This window comes from Erinaceus europaeus, chromosome 10 (genome assembly GCF_950295315.1).
Source record: "Erinaceus europaeus chromosome 10, mEriEur2.1, whole genome shotgun sequence".
Lineage (NCBI taxonomy): Eukaryota > Metazoa > Chordata > Mammalia > Eulipotyphla > Erinaceidae > Erinaceus > Erinaceus europaeus.
The window spans coordinates 76,221,747-76,240,887 of record NC_080171.1 but is presented as its reverse complement, the minus strand read 5'-3'; the positions used below and the strand labels follow the sequence as shown (position 1 = coordinate 76,240,887).

Sequence of the window (19,141 nt, the reverse complement as noted above, 5' to 3'; positions counted from 1 at the left end):
CATCCAAATATCTCCCTCCTTTTCATCCTCTCTCCTTTGGGATCTGATGGAGCTGGAGTTGACTCCTCTTATCTTCTTCCTCCTATCACTTCTCCCCCACTGGGAATATGGATCAGTTGTTTTTGGGGTGCAGAAGGTAGGAGTTCTGGCTTCTGTAATTGCTTCTCCACTAGATTTGGGCATTGGCAGGTTGATCCATAACCCAGCCTGTTTCTATCTTTCCCTAGTGGGTGGGGTAGGGCTCTGGAGAGATAAGCTCCAGGACACATTGGTGAGGTCATCTGCCCAGAGAAGTCAGAGCGGAATCATGGTAGCATCTGCAATGTGGTGTCTGGAAGATGGCAGGACATAAAGCAAGACAAAATGGTTATTGAGCGGGAACCAAATGCTAGGAACAGAGCAGATGAGATTAGGTATCTTAGGCTGGAAGAAAGCTTGGATGTCCATTTTAGGTATATTTATAGGGGCCCATGACTATGGTAGTTTTTGCTTGAGTTTGATAGCATGAAGATGGATTAAAAACATTCTCTGAGAGAATGATGTCAGAGTAGAGAAAAGGGCTAGAGAGTTGGATTAGGGCAGAGAGTAGCTCCTATTCTTGAAAATATTCTGTGGATAGAACTATTTACCTCCATCCACCCAATCCAGGGCCCATATATATATATTACATCTAGCACCAAATCCTGTGTAACCTCTAAGACCTTATTGGTTACAGTTTATTTTTCCATCTTCCTACTGATAGACATTTGGTTTCCTTTTAGTAATTTGGCTCTGGTGGTGCAGATATTGTATCTGACATACTGCATTAATTGAAGAGAAGCTGCATATATCTATATAAGATAGTTTAGTCTTGAGGAAGGATAGTCAACTCATGGTTCTATTAATTTTCTGTGCTGTGGTAAAATAAAATTGCAGGTTAAATGTAAGAATGGATTTACTTTGGGACTGTGGACGAAATGGTTTGATTTTGTATAATTTGAAAACAATATAATTAAAAAAAAAACTCTACTGAAAATAATGCAGTGTTTTCAAAGCCAAAAAATACATTGGTTGGGGTGGATAGAGTCGAGTTGTTCAAGACTCTAATGGAAAATCACATAGATTTGAACTACTTTGGTCTCTATTATGTGCTATCATTTTCCCCCTCATCTGGGACCCTGACATTAGTGCTTTTGAATAAACAAAAGTATAACACTTTTTTTTCTAATCAATAAGAGACTTTCGGAAACAAAGCTGCTCAGTGTTATTGTAAAAATAGATTGATATGTAATATCTTCTATATGAATTTCATAATTCATTGGGTCCCCAGTACTTAAGTACATCAGATTTACACACACACACAGTCATCTGTCTCATTCCGTAAGAAGCAAATTTCTTTTTTTTTTTTAAATTTTTTTGTTGGGGGATTAATGTTTTAGACTTGTCAGTAAGTACAATAGTTTGTACATGCATAATATCTACCAGTTTTCCACATAACAGTACAACCTATCATTCTAGATAACTACATATTCTCAGAATTTCAAATTAAAGGCAATCATGAATCCAGAACTCTAACTCCCCAGGACACTGAATATTATGAATAGCCAATAAATACTCGTTGTGATGAAACCATACATCTCACACATGTATTGATATTCTAGGTTGCACATCACATGAGCAATTTTTTAAAAAAATTTATTGGTTTTATTTGATAGAGCCAGAAATAGAGAGGAAGGGGGATATAGAGACAGAGAGACACCTGCAGCACTGCTTCACCACTGTGTGACGCTTTCCCCCCTACAGGGGTACCTCATAATCAGGTGCGTCACCACGAGACCTCAATGTATTTTTTACCAGAGCCCTGCTCAGCTTTGGCTTATGTTGGTGCTGGGGATTGAACCTGAGACCTGGGAGCAGCAGGCGTACAAGTCTTTTGCATAACTACTATGCTATTTACTCAGGCACTCAAGAAATTACAAATGGATTTTAACTCGGCTTTATAAAAGCATTCACTACACAGCAATAACCGGCCACAGGTACATTAAATTTTAAAATCTCTTACAAAGGGATCAGCAGAGGCTGCAACACCAAAACTACTTGGGTTTTACACATAGCAAAGCAGCACACTAGCCAAGTGAGCTGTTTTGCCAGCCCATTCTGGTTTTTTTTTGTTTTTTTCCTCCAGGGTTATGCTGGGACCTCTGTGTCTGCACTAAGAATTTACTGCTTTTGTTGTTGTTCCTGCAGTTATTGTTGGATAGGACAGAGAGAAATCGAGAGAGGAAGGGAGGGCAGAGAGGGAGACAGACACCTGCAGACCTGCTTTACCTCTTGTAAAGCAACCCCCTGAAAGTGGGGAGCCCGGGGCTCGAACTGGGATTCTTGGGCTGGTCCTTGCGCTTAGTGTCCTGTGAGCTTAACTCAGTACGCCACCATGTCCACAGCGCACCCCCCGCCTCCCCCCATTCAATCTTAATTTTAAAGAACCCACTTAAGGAAGTGTACTTACCTATTCCTAACTCAGGAAGGGGCTGAGTCAGAAAGTAGGTTAAAAAAATGTGCCTAAGCATCTTAAATCTGGCATTACATTTTGACATAAAGTTATTTTATTTTTTTAAGGGAGAGTTCCTCAAAGTAACTATTGCTACTCTTGAGACACAATTCCGCACAAACTTCATTCTGTGTCTTTCTTGCTTGCAGTGTGTGAGCAGGGTGGAAAGAGAACTCGGTTCTCTGACAGCAGGAAGAAGCAACAGCTGACAGTGAGGGAAGGGACAGGCAAACTCTTAACAGACAATGGAACTAAAAAAGCAAAGCTATTCAGAGCAAACAGTTCTCGCACCATTGCAGGAAGAGAGAACTTGATCTGTAAATGCGATAAAATGAATATTCAATGACCACCCAACTTTTTACAGCTGGAAGGCGGTCCCTTATTTTCATGTATATGCCAGAAATTATTATTCCAAAGCTTAAGGTTCTAACTGTTGTTTGGTCACCACACTGCCATTTGTCACAGGCAAGCATCTACTGCTAAAGCGGGTCAAAGACCTTGCAGCTTTTTGCAGGACACTCACCTTTGTTTCTTTTTGCAGTGTATTACCTAATGTAATTCATCACTTAAGGCAGCAACATTTCTTTCTTTAAATGTAGAAGTTAGTCGGTTTCCCAAACACTCTGCCCCATGACACAGAACCTTAAGATAAAGCCACAGGCTTTTCAAGACTGTTTCCCCTAAAATGAACGCCTCGCAGCTGACAGTGGTGTTGGTGGGAGCTACGTGAACTCCCGCGTGGGAAATGCTGTCTGGGGCAGTGTCAAAGCTCAGCCATGGTCGCCGTTGTTATTTTAGTAAATGTGAGTTTGCATAGGGCCCACATCTCTTTCTTTCTGCAGGTGCAAAAAAAAAAAAAAAAACAAAACACCGAACAAAAGTAATAACAAAAAAACCAAGCCACAGGAGGACCACCGAGTGCCGAGACTGATGTTATTGTCTCGGATAAGCAGCTTAGCTGCTTGCTGGAGGTTTGGGGGGCCTTGGGCATGTGCCTGCAGGACTCCTTCTGCAGAGAACCGGACAAGTGTTTGTACCGCGCGTCATTCGAGGCTGAGCGGCACCCATGGGTGCTCGCGGAGGGGAGCCATTCCTCTCTCTCTGCACAGTCGGGAACAGCGAGACGTTCAGCTAGAAGCCCGGGCCGGGCGAGCCAGGCAGGTAACGGCCGGGGGCGAGGGCGAGGGCGCGGGCGCACCGGGCGAGGGCCGCCGGAGGGAGCGGGGAATGAGGACGCCAGTGGGCACCATCGCGGGCCGGGCAGTCACCCCGCCCCTCCACGCCCAGGGCGGTGGGTGCGTCCTCAGGGAGGGCGGTTTCTGTCTGCTCGTTAGCACCTCCTCCCCGCCCCGTCGGGACGGAACGGCGAGCGAGCCCTGGCGCCGGAGAGCGAGGGCTGAGTCGGCGCCGTCCTGCAGCCCCGCGCGCCTGCCGCCCGCCCGGCCTCTCTAAGATGGCGGCGCAGGGAGGCCGCCGCGTTCCTCTGTCCCGGCCTTGGCGGGAGGCGCGCGGGCAGCGGGCGCTGAAGCCCGGAGGGACCTTCCCGCCCGGCACGGGCCCGGGGTTCCGGAAGCGCCCGGGCTCCCGCGATAAGGCATCGCATAAGGCAGATGCGAGTGGAAACGCCGCTGGCAACACAGCAACGACAAAGTGCGGGAGAGGAGAGAAGGAAAAAAAAAAAAGGAAGAGCTAGAGAGGGGAAAATAAATAAATAAAAGCACTCCGGCACATCCGGGACTCTCCTACCGCCCCACCCCGGAAGTGATGTATTAAACGAGGCTGAGGACACAGGGCATACTTCAAAGTGGATTCTTCGCTCCTGCGTGTCTTCCCACAAAGTGCTCCCGAGAACTCCCTCCGACGGGTCAACTGTGACCCTGGGGTGCCTATGAAGGCAACCAGGTGCCTTTGTATCCCCACGGAGGGTCCCCTTCGCACTGCGCCCCCTAAAGCTGCCCTCTTCGCGGCGTTCGCTGCGGAGGAGCGGCGACTGGCCTCGCGGCCTCTCGCGCGACCTCAGGGCAGCTCCGCGAGCCCAGCCTAGGCGCGTGGGGGGTCGTACAGCCACAAACCCGGCTCCTTCAGCCCCCTGCCGGGCTCGTTGCTGTCACTCATCGCATGGCCCCGCCCCTTCCGGCGGCCGGCTGGGCCCGCCTCCTCCCCTCTTCCCTCCCCCAGCCCTCCCCGTTGCGAGTGTCTCCCTCTCCCTCTCACTCCCTCTCTCTCGCTCCCTCTCTCTCTCTTTTGTGAGTTATAGCAACCGTTGCCTTGTGAATCAAGCGCCATAGTCACCGTAGTCCTGGCGACTGTTACCCATCAACAACAACTACTCCTCTCCTCCTCCTCCTCTTCCTCCTCCTCCTCCCCACCACCACCATCTCCATCACCCACCAACAACACCACAATAATCCACAGCCAAGGTGAATATGCTTCGCTCTCTACATGTGTGTGGCTGCGTGTGGACGCGGGTGTCCGTGTGCGCGCGCGTGTGTGTGTGTGTGTGTGCGTGTGTGTGTGCGTGTGTGTCCGCGGTGGGTGCGAGCCCCGTGTGGCTGTGCGGGGGGCTCCCTCCCGACCCCGGGCTGCCGCGCCGCCGCCGCCGCCGAGGGGCTCGCTCCCCCGGGCTTGTTTACAATGGAGCGAGCGCCGCCTCCGAGCGCGACCGAGCGCGCCGACCGCCGCGGGGCCGGGGGTGTGGGCGCCCGCCGCCCGGCCCTCGGCCCCGCGCGCCGCGGAGGGAGCGGGAGCCCGGGGCTGCGAGGCGCCCGCGCGGAGAGGGAGCCGGCTCGCGCGCTGCGGATGGCGGGGCTCTGCCTGCGCTGCGCTCGGCGCGGGAGCGGGCTGGAGGGGGGTCAGGTGAAGCGGCGGCCTCCCCCCACCCCACCCCACCCCAGCTCTTTGGATTTTTATTTCTAAATCTTTTTTTTTTTTTTTTTATTTCCTTCTCTCCCAAAGCTGCTTGTTGTCCTGCTTCTCGAGGGGGAAAAAAAGCAACCCCTAAATAGACAACGGTGTGCCGAAGGGGGGTAGTACGTGTGTTTGTGTGTGTGTTTGGGGGTCCCCCCAAGAGGTGGTGTTCTGTTGTTGATGATGATGTTGCTGTTCACTTGGGGGCCTGGTTGCAGGTTTCCTTCTCCCCTCATCCTCCTATCGCGGGTGAACTTTTCCCAACCGCCTCTCCCCCTAGGTCCGGGTCCCCCCCCAACATTTTTTTCTCCTTTGCGGGGTGCCCCGCGGGCTGCTCTTCTCCAACCACCAGCAGCCTGCACGGGCGTCTTTTTTTTTTTTTTTTTCCTTTTTCTTTTTTTCTTTCACTTCCTCTACTCTCATTTTTCTTTTTTTAAAACTGTTGTTTTCTTTGTGCTGCAAAACAGTCTTAGAGCCATTCAGCACTCACTCTTCCCTCTGTCTCTCCACACCCCCCTTGCACCCTTGCACACACATACAGACTAAGCTTCTGGAAACTGGGCTGTCTCTTTTGCACCAGGGGAGAGATTTTTTTTTTTTTAAGTCTCAGTCTTTCTCTCTCCCTCCTCCCTCCCTTTCTCCCTCCCTCCTCACTGGGAGTATGTCTCTGTGTTTGTGTGAGCACGCCTGTGCTGGTGATTTGCACCGGATGCCTCTCAGATACTTGGGTCAGTAGTTACTGTCAGTGCTTTCTCCTGCCTGGGGCTGGGAGGGCTGGCTGTGAGGTTCCATCTCCAGGGGATGCACCACCTTCTCACCCTCCTCCCCTGCTCCCCATGGAGACTTAGCAATTTCCATTGTGGTGGTTGAGAGACTTTTTTTTGCATGTGATAAACAGGCTTGCGGAAAGGACCCAGGACAGCTTCAGAAATAACTCAGCTTGCAGTTATCTGTGACAGTTGTGGCACTCCAAAGAGTTTTTTTCCCTCCCCTTCTTCACCTTCTCCTTCTGTGTTGCTTTTACCTGTGAGAGTTGAAATTGAAGTCAAATTGTTCATAAAGAATGTATGAGGCTTCTCAACTTGAAACGTGTGTATATTTCACTTTCTTTGTGGTTATTAAGATCCAGGATTGTCTGTGCTTTCTTTTTACTTTTTTGTTTTCTTTGGGCAGTGGCTTAAACCTGCGGAGAGAGAACTTTTTCCTTTTATTCTAAAAAAAAAATCTCCTTTGTTTACGTGAAGACTTACCTGTTCTCAAGTAGGACTCATGGCTTGAGGGTAATCCAATTTTACAGATTATTTAGATGTGTTCATTCATTTTCACCTTAATACTTAGATGGTAGGTTATCAGTAGAGACTTTTTAATAGTGAAAACAAAATAATAACACACTGCAGTGATTGCACATATTCAAGTTTCCAGTCTGGAATTTTAAAGTACTTCAGTGATCTTTCTCGCAGCAAATATATATTCATTTAGCTGAAGAGCAATTTGGATAATGCAACAGTATTAATTATGCTGGAAGTTGTCATGAGTAGGTTGGGTAGTTGTAATGCTATTAAGGCTCACGTTTTGTGAAATAAGAGTTGGAGTTTAAAAACTTTGCCTCTTTCAGCTGTCCCTCCTTCAAATAATTTCTTTGTGATTGCTATTTTAAATGGGGATGACATTTCATCCTGATGTCTTTTCAGGGCATTCAAATGTCTTTATGTTCATATACTTCTATCCCAACCTGGGTTCCATGCCAATCTCTAATACTAACTTGTATTTTTTTTTTTCTGTTCAGATGAGTGTCAAATGCATGAACACTTTTGGATGGTGACGTTCCTGGGTCCTATAAACTTTATGTGATGTTAATAAGAGTTTGCTGACTTAAGAGAGTTTGAGATATATGCTATTTACCTAACAGGCTTTCAGTCAAGTAGATTGTATGCTATAATGCCATGATTTGATATTTTCACTTACAGTAGCTAAGAACTTTTTTGAGACATCTCACTCATGACAACTACCTCAGGCTTTCTATAATTTGTATTTTGTTCACAAGTTGATTTGAGAACAGATATTAAATTACTTATCCATTTAAGAGCACACATGCTATAAAATTTGCTATGATCTTATTCTTTGATCAACATTATTCATATGAATTAAGTTAATAATTGCCAGAAATACTAAGAAATGATACTTTTAAAACTTTGATGAAAGGATAGTTAGCATTTAAGTATTAATATTGTCCTTTAGTCTCAGTTTCTAGACTAATAAAGATCTGAAAATGACTACACTTTAAAACTTTTAAATAGGAGTCGCTTGAAACTTGTATTGAGTGGATGGATATCTATGATTCGTTGTATATCATAATGCCTGTCTCCGTCTTTTAGGATTTTTAAATTTTGAATTGTATTAAATGGTTAGTCTTGTGATATATATATATATATATGTATATATATATATATGTGTGTGTGTATCTATATATATATGATTCTTAACACATCCAAAATTCATTCCAAATGCATCATTTACAGTTTTTTTTATTATGTGGGGTAGTTATGCTTAATTAAAATTATTATTCCCCTGTATTAAAAAAGTTTTTAAGTATTTTTAAGTTTTTAAGTATCTACATACTTAAGTATTTACTCAAATAACAGGTTTACAGTTTATGTTTGATGTACTTTAATCTCAAGTTATTTTAAACTAAACAAAGTTAATGTGATTTTTTTTAACCATTGAAAATGAGCAGTTAAAAGTAAAAGGATTGCACATCAGATTCAATATTATTTAAATGCTGATACGTGTTACTTTTGGTAACATGTTTCATTATTCTTGAGAAAGTTGATATTATATTTGCTTTCCTCTCAACTTCCAACTGAGCAAATTACTAGGTAGAGTATAATGATTTTGCTTTGCAAATATTAAAGCGTGAGTGTGCTTAAAACGTGGATTTAGTATCAAGTGTGTGGGAAGAGTTTTTAAAAAAGCAACTTTACTGAACAGTTAATAGGAATGTTACTTTGTTCTTGGTATTTATAGAATATGTTATAAGAGAGTACGAAAGGAGTAAACTTTTCAATTGTAGAGAAATCTAAAAGAAAGTTAAGAATTCTGCTAATTATTTCATTCTGTTTTTTTTTTTTAATGCTGAGAATAAGAGGGAATAATCTACTTGTAGGCACTTAAGTAAGCACTCAGTTTTGATAATGCAACTGCTTGCTTTTAACTCTGCTATATTAAAAAAAAAAAAGCAACTACAACAAAATCGCTTTTAAATTCATCTCTGTTCACAGGTGCATAGTGTTCCCATATTTTGGAAATCCAAGATTAAATGGATTTAGCTATGTCTAACTTATTAGGGACAGATGGCTGCTTTAAACAGGTGTCACTTTTATTTCTAGTGCATTGTGCTGGGACTTCCAGTCTTTCACAAAGGGGTTGTCTAAAGCAGGTGGTATCCTTTGCTTTTGTCTGTAGTAAAATAAGCTTTTAGAGTTAATTTTTTTCTTAGGAAGAGATTTTTTTTTTTTTGGTAAAAGTTTCAAACTATTCTAATCAAGATCTTTATTTGGTGAAGTTTGGTTAGTATAACAAGTTGATATTTGCCATCCCATACTTAAAGATTTATTTTGGATAGCATTACTTTAATTTATATTAAAAATTGAAATTGAAAAAAAAAATTGAAATTGATTTTTTTCCGTTGTTCATTATTGTGTTTTCAAGCCAAAACATTTTTCTGGTTTACTTGTTACTTTAAACTTTTTTTGTGTGTGCTCTCTTTAATAAAAATGGGTTTTAAGCATTAATGTTTAAAGACAACATGCTGGAGAAAAGAAAAGTGTATCAGCCTATTGATTTCTAAGGTTTATCTTTTCACTGATTTTATCCTTTTCCTTCTAGTGGAAATTTTACACATCTTGCAACAAATGCACCAGAGGGTGCTGTGCTTGTTTGCAACATGAGATTATCATCACTAAGAATGTGAACTGATGAGAACTTTTATTTAAAAGAAGAAATTTTAATTATATATGCATTCAATCATATAATAGCTCTAATTCTATGGAATTTAAATTTAATAAAGTATTCAAATTGGCAGTTTTATATCACCGTCTGTCTCTCTCTGTACTAAAACATGTTAGTAGAACATGACACAGTATCAAGATTGATATCTTTGGAATAGTCTGAAAGTCAGCATATGCATTGACTATCTACATGTTTAGTCCTATAATCATATACCTATTTTAATCTCTTAAAAACTAGCTATATTTGAAAACCATTCTATTTTGGCAGAATGGCTTCCTATTTTGTGCATTTGGCATTAGTCCAGATTAACATTTTGTATTTTCTTAGAACTTTTATGGCATAATTAGTGATAAACTTTTTATGGCAGAATCCTTTAAGAAAGCTACACCAAAACTATAAATGGTAATCAGGTTAATTAAATCAGCAATTATTAAAAATTGTCTAGAGAATTTAGTTACTGTTTTGTGCTATTGAGGTACTTTTGTTAGACCAATTTGGTTTAATTACCTGAATTTTTAGATATTGTTTTACTTACTCTGTGTCAGATCTTCTAGTGATCATCTACACCCAAATGTTTGTTCACTTAGCTTTTTAGGAGAATACCAGTCTTTTGGACTAAGTCACTGACTTTCTATAACAGTAAAATCACTAAAATACAAAATATTGAAACTGGTAGTATTTTAACTCCAGGAAATGTGAAAGACGCTACATACATATACTTTTTTCTCCAGGTAGTGGATTTATCTATACTATCATTCCACTTTTACAGTCATGGTCTTGCAACTTGCCAATTACTTTATGCCACCAAGATTTTAAAAGTTTATTATATGACAAGCTGTATTGCTTTAATCCTTTATATTTGAAGTTGTATATTTCATGTCAAAGTATAAGATGCATTTCATGAAAGCAAATTAGTTAAAAATTGAGGTATACTGGAGTATCAGCTTTTTTTGTTCTTTAATTAATGGAATTAGTATTGGTTAAGTATACTGATTTTCAAGTCAGATTTCAGATAAGTATATGACTTTGGACAAGTTATGTATGTTTACTTAGCCTCAGGTTTTTTTTTTGTTGTTGTTGTTTGTTTTTTTAACCTCAAAAAAGGTCCTACTTTAGCTGCCTTGTTTTATGAGAAGATAATTCATATAATGTACTTTGCACCACATTTGCCATAGAATACATATTTAGGACATGTTGGTTCTTATTAGGCAACACTGACATGAGACCTATTCTAGTCATTTTGTACTTCACCATCCCAGTGCGACCTCAGTTTTGAAAGACTTTGATCATTAATCTACATTCATTAAAGGTGGGTGGGGATAGGAACTCAGTAGAGCAAACTCTTTACCATGTGTGAGAACCTGGGTCTGAGCCCTGGCCACTACATGGGCATACCACCCAAGGGGGAATGTCCAAACTGGAGTGGTGCTGTGGTGGATTTCCTCTCTGCCTCTCTACCACTCTTGTCTCTTTCCCTGCTTCTGGGGGTTGAGGTGGGGGGTGGGTAGGGGGGTGGAGAACACAGAATTTGTAGGAAGCAGTGGAATCACATAGGTCTGAAGCCTCAGCAGAGCCCTAGTGGGGGAAAATTTACTCTTTTTCCCTTCTTTTAAAAATGAAGCAAAGCTGGAGAGGGTAGATAACATTAGTTATGCAAAGAGAATCTCACACAGGAGTCTCCTAAGTCCCAGGTTCAGCACCCCCCCACCATAAACCAGAGCTGATTGAAAATAAAATAATAATAATAAAGCCATGAATCTGTCAACCACAAATTCGCACAACTATTTTTTGATAGCCAAACTTCTTATACCAAATTAGTAGGATGCTAGTCCAAAGTTAAATTTCAGTATTACTCTGTAGTTTTATAATGGATTCCTTTTAATGCACCTGGATAGCTCTCCTGAACCAGAGATCTTAGACTGAGAACTAATGATGCAACATTTAATAAACTCTTGTACTTCCCATTGTCCATTTCATTGTCCAATTTACAGTTTCCTTTTTTGTATCTGTTATGCATAAGTTCATTTGAGTCATTTTGATAAATTTTATGCAGCATGCAATCATTAGTATGTAATGATGACAATAGTGTAGTCAGATGTATCAAAAATTGTTCATCGGGCGGAGGTTAGATAGCATAATGGTTATGCAAAGACTCTCATGCCTATGGCTGAGGCTCCAAAGTCCCAGGTTCAATTCCCCGGTACCACCATAAGCCAGAGCTGAGCAGTGCTCTGGTTTAAAAAAAAAAAAAAAAGTGTTCATCAAGAATCCAAAATTTTACAATGTATGATTCGAATTTTGCTAACAATAGAAAAATGTGTATGGTCACTACTTGTATACCTGCGTCAATAATTTTAGAGTAATTAGTTAATCCCAGTGTAATACAGGAATGCTATCTAGTACAGCAAATAGTAGGACATTACAGAGGCAATTGTCATCTTTGGTTCCCTTTCTTTGAATGTTGAAACATTTTGTAGGTTTAGTTGGTTGCTGTATGTAAAGTTGTTATTCAGTAATTTGTTAACATTTCCATTTTTTTTCCTAAGCATTAGATGCTAAGCTTTCCTAAGCATTTGATGCAGAATGATTTTTTTCTCTCTTTTAAAAGCATTTAAGTATTCCCAATCTTTAAAAAGATTACTTACACATTTCAATTGAAAAATTCATCTGATTCTGTTATTTATTTTATTTTTTAGTATTGTTGTATAGGCTTTTCATCTGCTTCCTTTATTTTACTCTCCTAGTCTCCCACTCTTGTTAAGTGTTTAATTACATGGTTCTCTTTCCATTATTTTTATTGGTAATTAGTCCCAACACAAAAAGTAGGATGACTTTTAGCCCAGTCATCTCTCCTGCTTCCTTTCTTCAGTAAGTTTGGAACATTTTCAAATAAACTTTTGGAAAAGGCTAGGGAATGTGACTTAGATGGTAAAGTTATACATTACCAATTTTAATCAGCTGTTAGTTTCTTTAAATTCTATCTTACTGACCTTTTGTACAACAACATAGCCTTGCTCCCTCCACTAGTGATGTGACTAGAACCTGATTTGTTTAGAAGGTTCACTTCCTGATCTTGCTGTATACTGGCCTCTGGCTAAACATTTCAGGTTAAATCTCTAGTCCAAAAAATACTGTGTTGTCATATATACCTCCTCACTGCTGCCTCTTAGCTTTTTTTTTTTTTTGACTACTTTTATTATAAACTGAAATACCAAGTCAATACTGCTTGCCTAAGTTTCTTGTACTCACAACCCTTAGAGGTTCCTGGTTTTCCCTATGTAGGCAAGAAATGGGTAAGCATAGCAGGAGTTAAGTCCAGGAAAACTAAAATTTTGGCGACTGGCCCGAAAACAAAAGTAGGCTGTTGGTGAGGACAAACAGATATATTAAGAGGTGATGTGGGAGGAGAAAGAGTGTGACTGGGCTAAAAAATTGAGGTCTCCTAAAGTGCCAATAAATAGAAAACAAAGGCTCTGTTCTAGTACTCCTGCCACTAACACAAAAACCTTAGGCCACCACTTGAACCTCCCCAAATGTCAGTTCCTCCATCCCTAAAAATGAGGCAGTAAAAATAAGTGTTTTCTAAGGCCTTTTCAACACTAATAGTGTATGATTCCATGGCAAGATTGTTACCAGAAAAAGGGAAAAACAATGGAGCTAGGAAGTGGTGTATCCTTTACCAGTGGATATGAAGACTGACATTTTGGCTTGCCTGTTTCTTCTGGTTGGAGCAACAAAAAAGGGCATGGAGGGTGACTTAACCAGCAAAGCATTTGCTACATGGCCCTGGGTTCAACCCCTGACAATACCTGGGAGCAACCGTAGACATGACCGAAGACAGAAAAAGAGTCTCCATACCTTTCTCTCACAGAAATACAAATAATTGGATGAAAGAGACAGCTCATTTCTGAAAGCTCACTCATCACTGCATTAACAAAGAAGTGAAGATGTCTAGTATAATGGCCTTACCTATACCACAGACCCAGAAGATCCCACCATTTCAATTGCTCCTGTAAGGAGCTGTAGCCAAGTGCCCTGGTTTCCTCACCCACGTTGGAATTAGCTGAGTCTCACAGCTTGAGATCCTGCCGACAGCTCCTGTATGTCTGTGTGCCAGACAAGTGTCTGACAGTTGGAGCCTCCTGCCTGTTGCTCACCAATGAGATATTTCAAACAATACATAATTTCCCAAGATGTGTGTGGATGAGCAATGCCACAATGCAGGGGGCTGGGAGAAATGGACAGGGAGGAGGTTTATTGCTAGCTCTCATCAGAAGCAAAATTTAAGTTTGTTTACCTCATTTTCCAGCATTTCTTTCCCAGATATTAAAGTCTTGGCTCTTTTCCTCCCCTTCATTCTATTCAGCTGGATTTGAAAAGAGCTACAATCTTGTTAAAAGAGTCTAGGCTAGTTCTGAGAGCCTTTGGGCTACTTGGGGGACCCTGCTTTGAAAAGTATTGTCATTAGTAAAAAAAAAAAAAAAGGACTAAAGAGTATTGTTGTCATCCAACCTAGTTATAATGTTCTACTGGTTATAACTTGCTTTTTAATTTATTTTTCTGGATACACACACACACACACACACACTTTTTTTTTGTTTGGACAAGTCAAAGTTCTTATTTAGTCTGGCACCAGAAAAAGTGTATCCTTTGATCAAGAAGTGTGCATTTTCCTAACATTTTATTGTGCTGTTAATTTGGCAAATAGATTCATCAAGATTTTATGGTGTTGTGGGTAGGAATTTTTGTTGTTACTGTTGTTACCAGGTCTTCACTACTCTGAGCTGATTCTTTCAGATAGAGGGATAGGAAAAGGTATATTAACAGTACCAAAACTCTTTTCAGTGCCATGGGGGAGGGGGGGATTATTGAACCTGGGCCTGGGGCAGGACAAAGCAGGCACACACTATCCTGGTAAGTTATCTTGCTGGTCCCAGCAGAATTTATTTTAAGTTTAGCTCAGTGGTAGTATTTAATAGAGTGAATTTTCTTTTTTCTTTTTTCTTTTTCCAATCAGTTGATCCCCAGGTTGTGTCTCCTGATGAGTTGTTTGCTGTGTCATTGTTCATAGGACTCTGAGAACTGTAGGGATATGTGGGTGCAGATTCCGGACTCAGCTTCACCTCTAGCACTGTGTGGAGGGATTCCACATCATGGGGTAGACTGTGGGTTCCTACATGCCACCTGGATATTGCCTGGCCACAGAATTTTTTAACATGTTCTCATTTTAATTTGAAAAAATTTATTTTTGTAGAGGTGGGTAGTGAATCCAGGGCTTAATGCTACTGAATCATCTCCTGATGCCATTTTTTTCTTCCTTTTTTTTTTTTTCTGTAAGAATAGCTGATATGGGAATAGAGAGGAAGGGGTAGATGTGAAGGCACAGTCCCATGCTCATGGAGTTCTGTTGGCTCTACCCATGATGCTCTTGTGTGGTACTTGGGATGGAACTCAGGGCTTGATGCATGCTAAGGCATATGCACTCTGCCTTCTGAGCTACCTCCCAAGTCCAGAAGTATTTTTTTTAAAGGAAGCATTTTTATAAGTGCAGTACAAATCATGTATTCTGATGTATCTCACCTTATCAGCTTTGTAAAATCAGAATTGATGCTTTTAAGTAATTTTGAGTGCTTATTTTTATTAATAGAAATATCCAATCTTCAGATTTGAATCCTTGGTAGTGTTTGTACATTTTTGTGTGAATATCACCCTTAAAAATGTATCTGAAAGGTAAGGTGGTGATGCACTTAGTAAAGTTTACACATTACTAGATGAGAGAACTTAGGTTTGAGACTCAGATCCCCACCTATGGGGGGTAGGGTCTCACAAGTGATGGAGCAGTGCTGCAGGCATCTCTCTTACTTTCTCATGTTCTTTCTGTCTCTGTTATAACATTTACATAAGAACAACTATCTGAGGGAAATATTGCAGGTGTTTAGGCAACAAAGTTTCATGCCTGAAACACCAAAGGTGCCTGGTGCAGTCGTTAAAGAAAAAAGAAAAATATATGTATACACACACAAACACAGACATACACCCTACATCTGGTTGAGGAGATACCTCACTGGGTTGAGCACCTGCATTGCCATTTGTGTGACCCAGGTTTCAGCCCTGGTGCAACATGGGAATACTATCACAGTGGAGGAAACTGGTGCTATGTCCCCGAGTGGGGGAATCATGTATGCATGAGACTTGTTGCCCAAGGGGGGAAAAAAGTGTAGAGTCTGGCTCATTGCTATCTCAGCAGTCAGCTCAATTTGAATCTTTGTACAAATTCATTTTAGAAATTCTTACTAATTTATTCCATATCCTTGTTTGGTGTGGGAGTGAGGGAGGTTGCTGGAGAAGGATATTCAGCATATACTCTTAGAAATCACACTGTTTCCATTGGCAAATACACTGTATTGCATATTCTGTTGACTTGGCTTTTTTATTGGGTGATGAAGTTTTGGTGAGGGTCATGATCTAGGTGGTGGTGTGGGCATTGGGCGGGTACAGATGACTTGGATAAGTATTTCTTCCAGATCCCCTTTTAAAAAATTTTCTTCAGTGGTACTATGCAAAGTACATATACTTCTGACTAGATCTGTAAATGCTTATTTCTTATTATATTAGTGAAGTCTTATTATAGTAATGAAGTCTATATGGGGTCTGGCAGGTGGCTCTCCAGTAGAGTACACATGTTTTCACCACATGGGAGCATCTGCAGGGGAAAAGCTTACTGAGCAGTGGAGCAGTACAATGGGATGTCCCCTTATCAGTCTCTCTCATCTCATCTATCTAGAGAAAAGAAAAGAAAAAGGCCTCTGGGAATGGTGGAGTCATGCAGATACTGAGTCCCGGTATTCACCCCAGTGGCATAAAGTGAAAAATACAAAAATTAAAGTCCGCATGATAGTTTAGTCATGCACATGTTTAGAAAGGTAGAAATGAAGGAGTAATGAGAAAATGTAGCATAGGTACATAAAATGGAAATAGCACTTCAAATTAACCTCCCTACCTTCCTATGTGTTTCTTTGGGTTGATTTTTTTTTTTTTTTGTATATACTTTGCTCACAATAAAATTTAGGTGTGTGTGTGTGTGTGTTTTTTTTTTTTTTTTTTTTGCCTCCAGGATTGTTGCTGGTGCTAGGTGCCTGCACTAGGAATCCACTGCTCCTGGAGGTTATTTTTCCCCTTTTGTTGCCCTTGTTGTTTTGGATAGGATTACTATTGGATAGGACAGAAAGTAATCTAGGGAGGAGGGGAAGACGGGGTGGGGGGGTAAGATAAGACACCTGCGAACCTGCTTCACCTCCTTTGAAGGGACACCCCCCCTGCAGGTGGGGAACCAGGGACCTTACCCCAGTCCCTGCGCACTTATCCTGCTGTGCTACTGCCCAGCCCCTCCTTTTTTTCCTTTTACTAGGTAGGCCTTTTAAAAAAGTTTATTTATTTATTTTATATTAGAGAGTGACAAAAAGGGAGGGAGAGACAGATTAGAGCACTCTTCAACTCTGGTTTTTGGTGGTGCTGGGGATTTAACCTAGGACCTTGGATCTTCAGGCATGAGTCTTTCCTAGAACCATTACGCTGTTCCCCAGTTCCTAAGTTGGGCTTTTGCAGGACCAAAGTGAAACCCACATCAAATTTTCACTGACTGATATTTGATTATATCTTATCTGGTGGCCATCTTGGAGATGAGTTTTAGTGAAGTATCTGCTTAACAGTCATGATAATATGCTATTAGTGATCAAAAAATCGCCTTACTGTTTTAAATGTAAAGATTCATTTTCATATTCTGTGATGAAAATACTACATGAAGACTAATACAAAGACAACACATACAGTTAAATTATTTTTTTCCCTACCATAATCATATTGTATACTTCTTTGTTTTTTTTTTCTTTTTTTTTCTTTTTGCCTCCAGGGTTATCGCTGGGACTCGGTGCCAGCACTGCGAATCCACTGCTCCTGGTGGCTATTTTTGTTGCTCTTGTTGCTGTTATCATTGCCGTTGTTGTTATTGATGCCCTTGTTGTTAGATAGGACAGAGAGAAATGGAGAGAGGAGGAGAAGATAGAGGGGGAGAGAAAGACACCCACAGATCTGCTTCACCACCCTGGAAGCGACTCCCCTGCAGGTGGGGAGCAGGGGGCTCGAACCGGTATCTCTACGTTGTCCCTGCGCTCTGTGCCAGGAGCACTCAACCCGCTGCACTACCGCCCTACCCCCCCATATTGTATACTTCTAAGGAGTTGTAATCATTTAGTTAAAAGTCACTTTAAAATTTAAACTTAACCCAATTTTAGTCTGCAATTAGAAAAAAATGGCGTATTTTTGGGACAAAATGGATGAACTGTAGGGGATTATGCTAATTGAAGTGAACAAAGAGGTATAAAGACAACTGTTGATGGTTTTGTTTATATGCAGAATATGTAAAAGGTAATGTAAAGCAAATTAATTTGCCCCCCCAAAAAGTAGTAATTAAAATGTGTCTTGGACTTTCTGAAAACAATGACTGACTATTAGTGTGTGTGTATGTGTAGGTCTGTGTGTGTTGGGGGGAGCACACGTGTTTGGTGGTGGGTGCAGTGAGCTGTACACATATTTTTGGGCATGAGACTAGTGGGACTTTGCAGTTCAAATTCTGGGAGTAGCAGGTATAACACATTGCTAATTTCAAATCAGTAATGAGTAAAGTTTGAGTTTATAAAAAAATAAACAAGGAACAGGGGCGTGGTGGTGGTGGTGTACCTGGTAGAGAGTACACATAACCATGTGCCAAGACTGAGTTTCAAGTCCCTGGTCCTCACCTCATGAGTGGTGAGGTAGTGCTGCCAGTGTCTCTCTTCCTCTATCTCCTCTTTCCCTCTCTATTTTTCTCTCTCTGTCTCAGTTAAAAATTTTTTAAAAAAATTAAGGAGGACCAACATCTCAAAAAGAAAATTCAAATTAATTTTTAAGACACAATTAAAAAAATATAATAAACATATTTAGAAAGCAAATAAATAAACAAGAAGTGTAAACTGACTAAATTTTCCAGGACATAAGAGAACACAGGAAAAGTAATTATGATGGAAAAGTCAGAAATTATGTAGGACACATTAAGAAGATCCAGTTTCAAAATTAGAATAAAGAGGAAAAAAGAAAAAAAAAACTTGGGTGAAAGATTTCCCCTAATTTCCTTTGCCTTGATGGTAAAATAGCATACAAGTAGGGCTTTTAACACTGCTCCATACTCACTCCCTTCTTATACTATGAAGACATGTTAGCTTAGGTATGTATGTGTATGGAGAGTTTTAGAAAGTTGTTTTCTTGTACATTTTGCTTAGTGACTTAAATTACCAGCAGAATTTTTTTACTCTGGCATTTTGTGTTATAAATATCTTGGAGCAGTATTAAAAACCCCACTTGTATGCTACTTTACCATCAAGGCAAAGGAAATTAGGGGAAACCTTTCACTTAAGTTTTTTTTTTCTTTTTTCTTTATTAGAGGATTAATGTTTTACAGTCGACAGTAAATACAATAGTTTATACATGCATAACACTTCCCAGTTTTCCACATAACAATTCAACCCTTACTAGGTCCTCTGCCCTCATGTTCCAGGACCTGACCCCCCACTCCTCTCCACCCAACCCAGAGTCTTTTACTTTAGTGCAATATACCAGCTTCACTTAAGTTCTTTGAATGATTTTTGTGTGATCTTGGGGAGT

General features: G+C 40.9%; 1 protein-coding gene across 3 annotated transcripts in view; it reads left to right on the top strand.

Annotated features, from left to right (window-relative positions):
* The first annotated feature begins 3,600 nt into the window (after nt 1–3,600).
* The window catches only part of RFX3 (regulatory factor X3), a 351,181-nt gene continuing 335,640 nt past the window's right edge, over nt 3,601–19,141 (top strand). For 2 of the 3 annotated variants that reach the window (XM_007525730.2, XM_060199779.1), the window contains exon 1: nt 3,736–4,950. Coding sequence is in view for 1 of the 3 variants with exons in the window: in XM_060199778.1 (XP_060055761.1) it covers nt 6,505–6,526 (22 nt within the window). In the remaining 2 variants the exon portion in view is untranslated. Of the gene's footprint in view, nt 3,692–3,735; nt 4,951–6,335; nt 6,527–19,141 lie in introns of those variants that run through there. The other variant, XM_060199778.1, reaches the window with a different exon arrangement.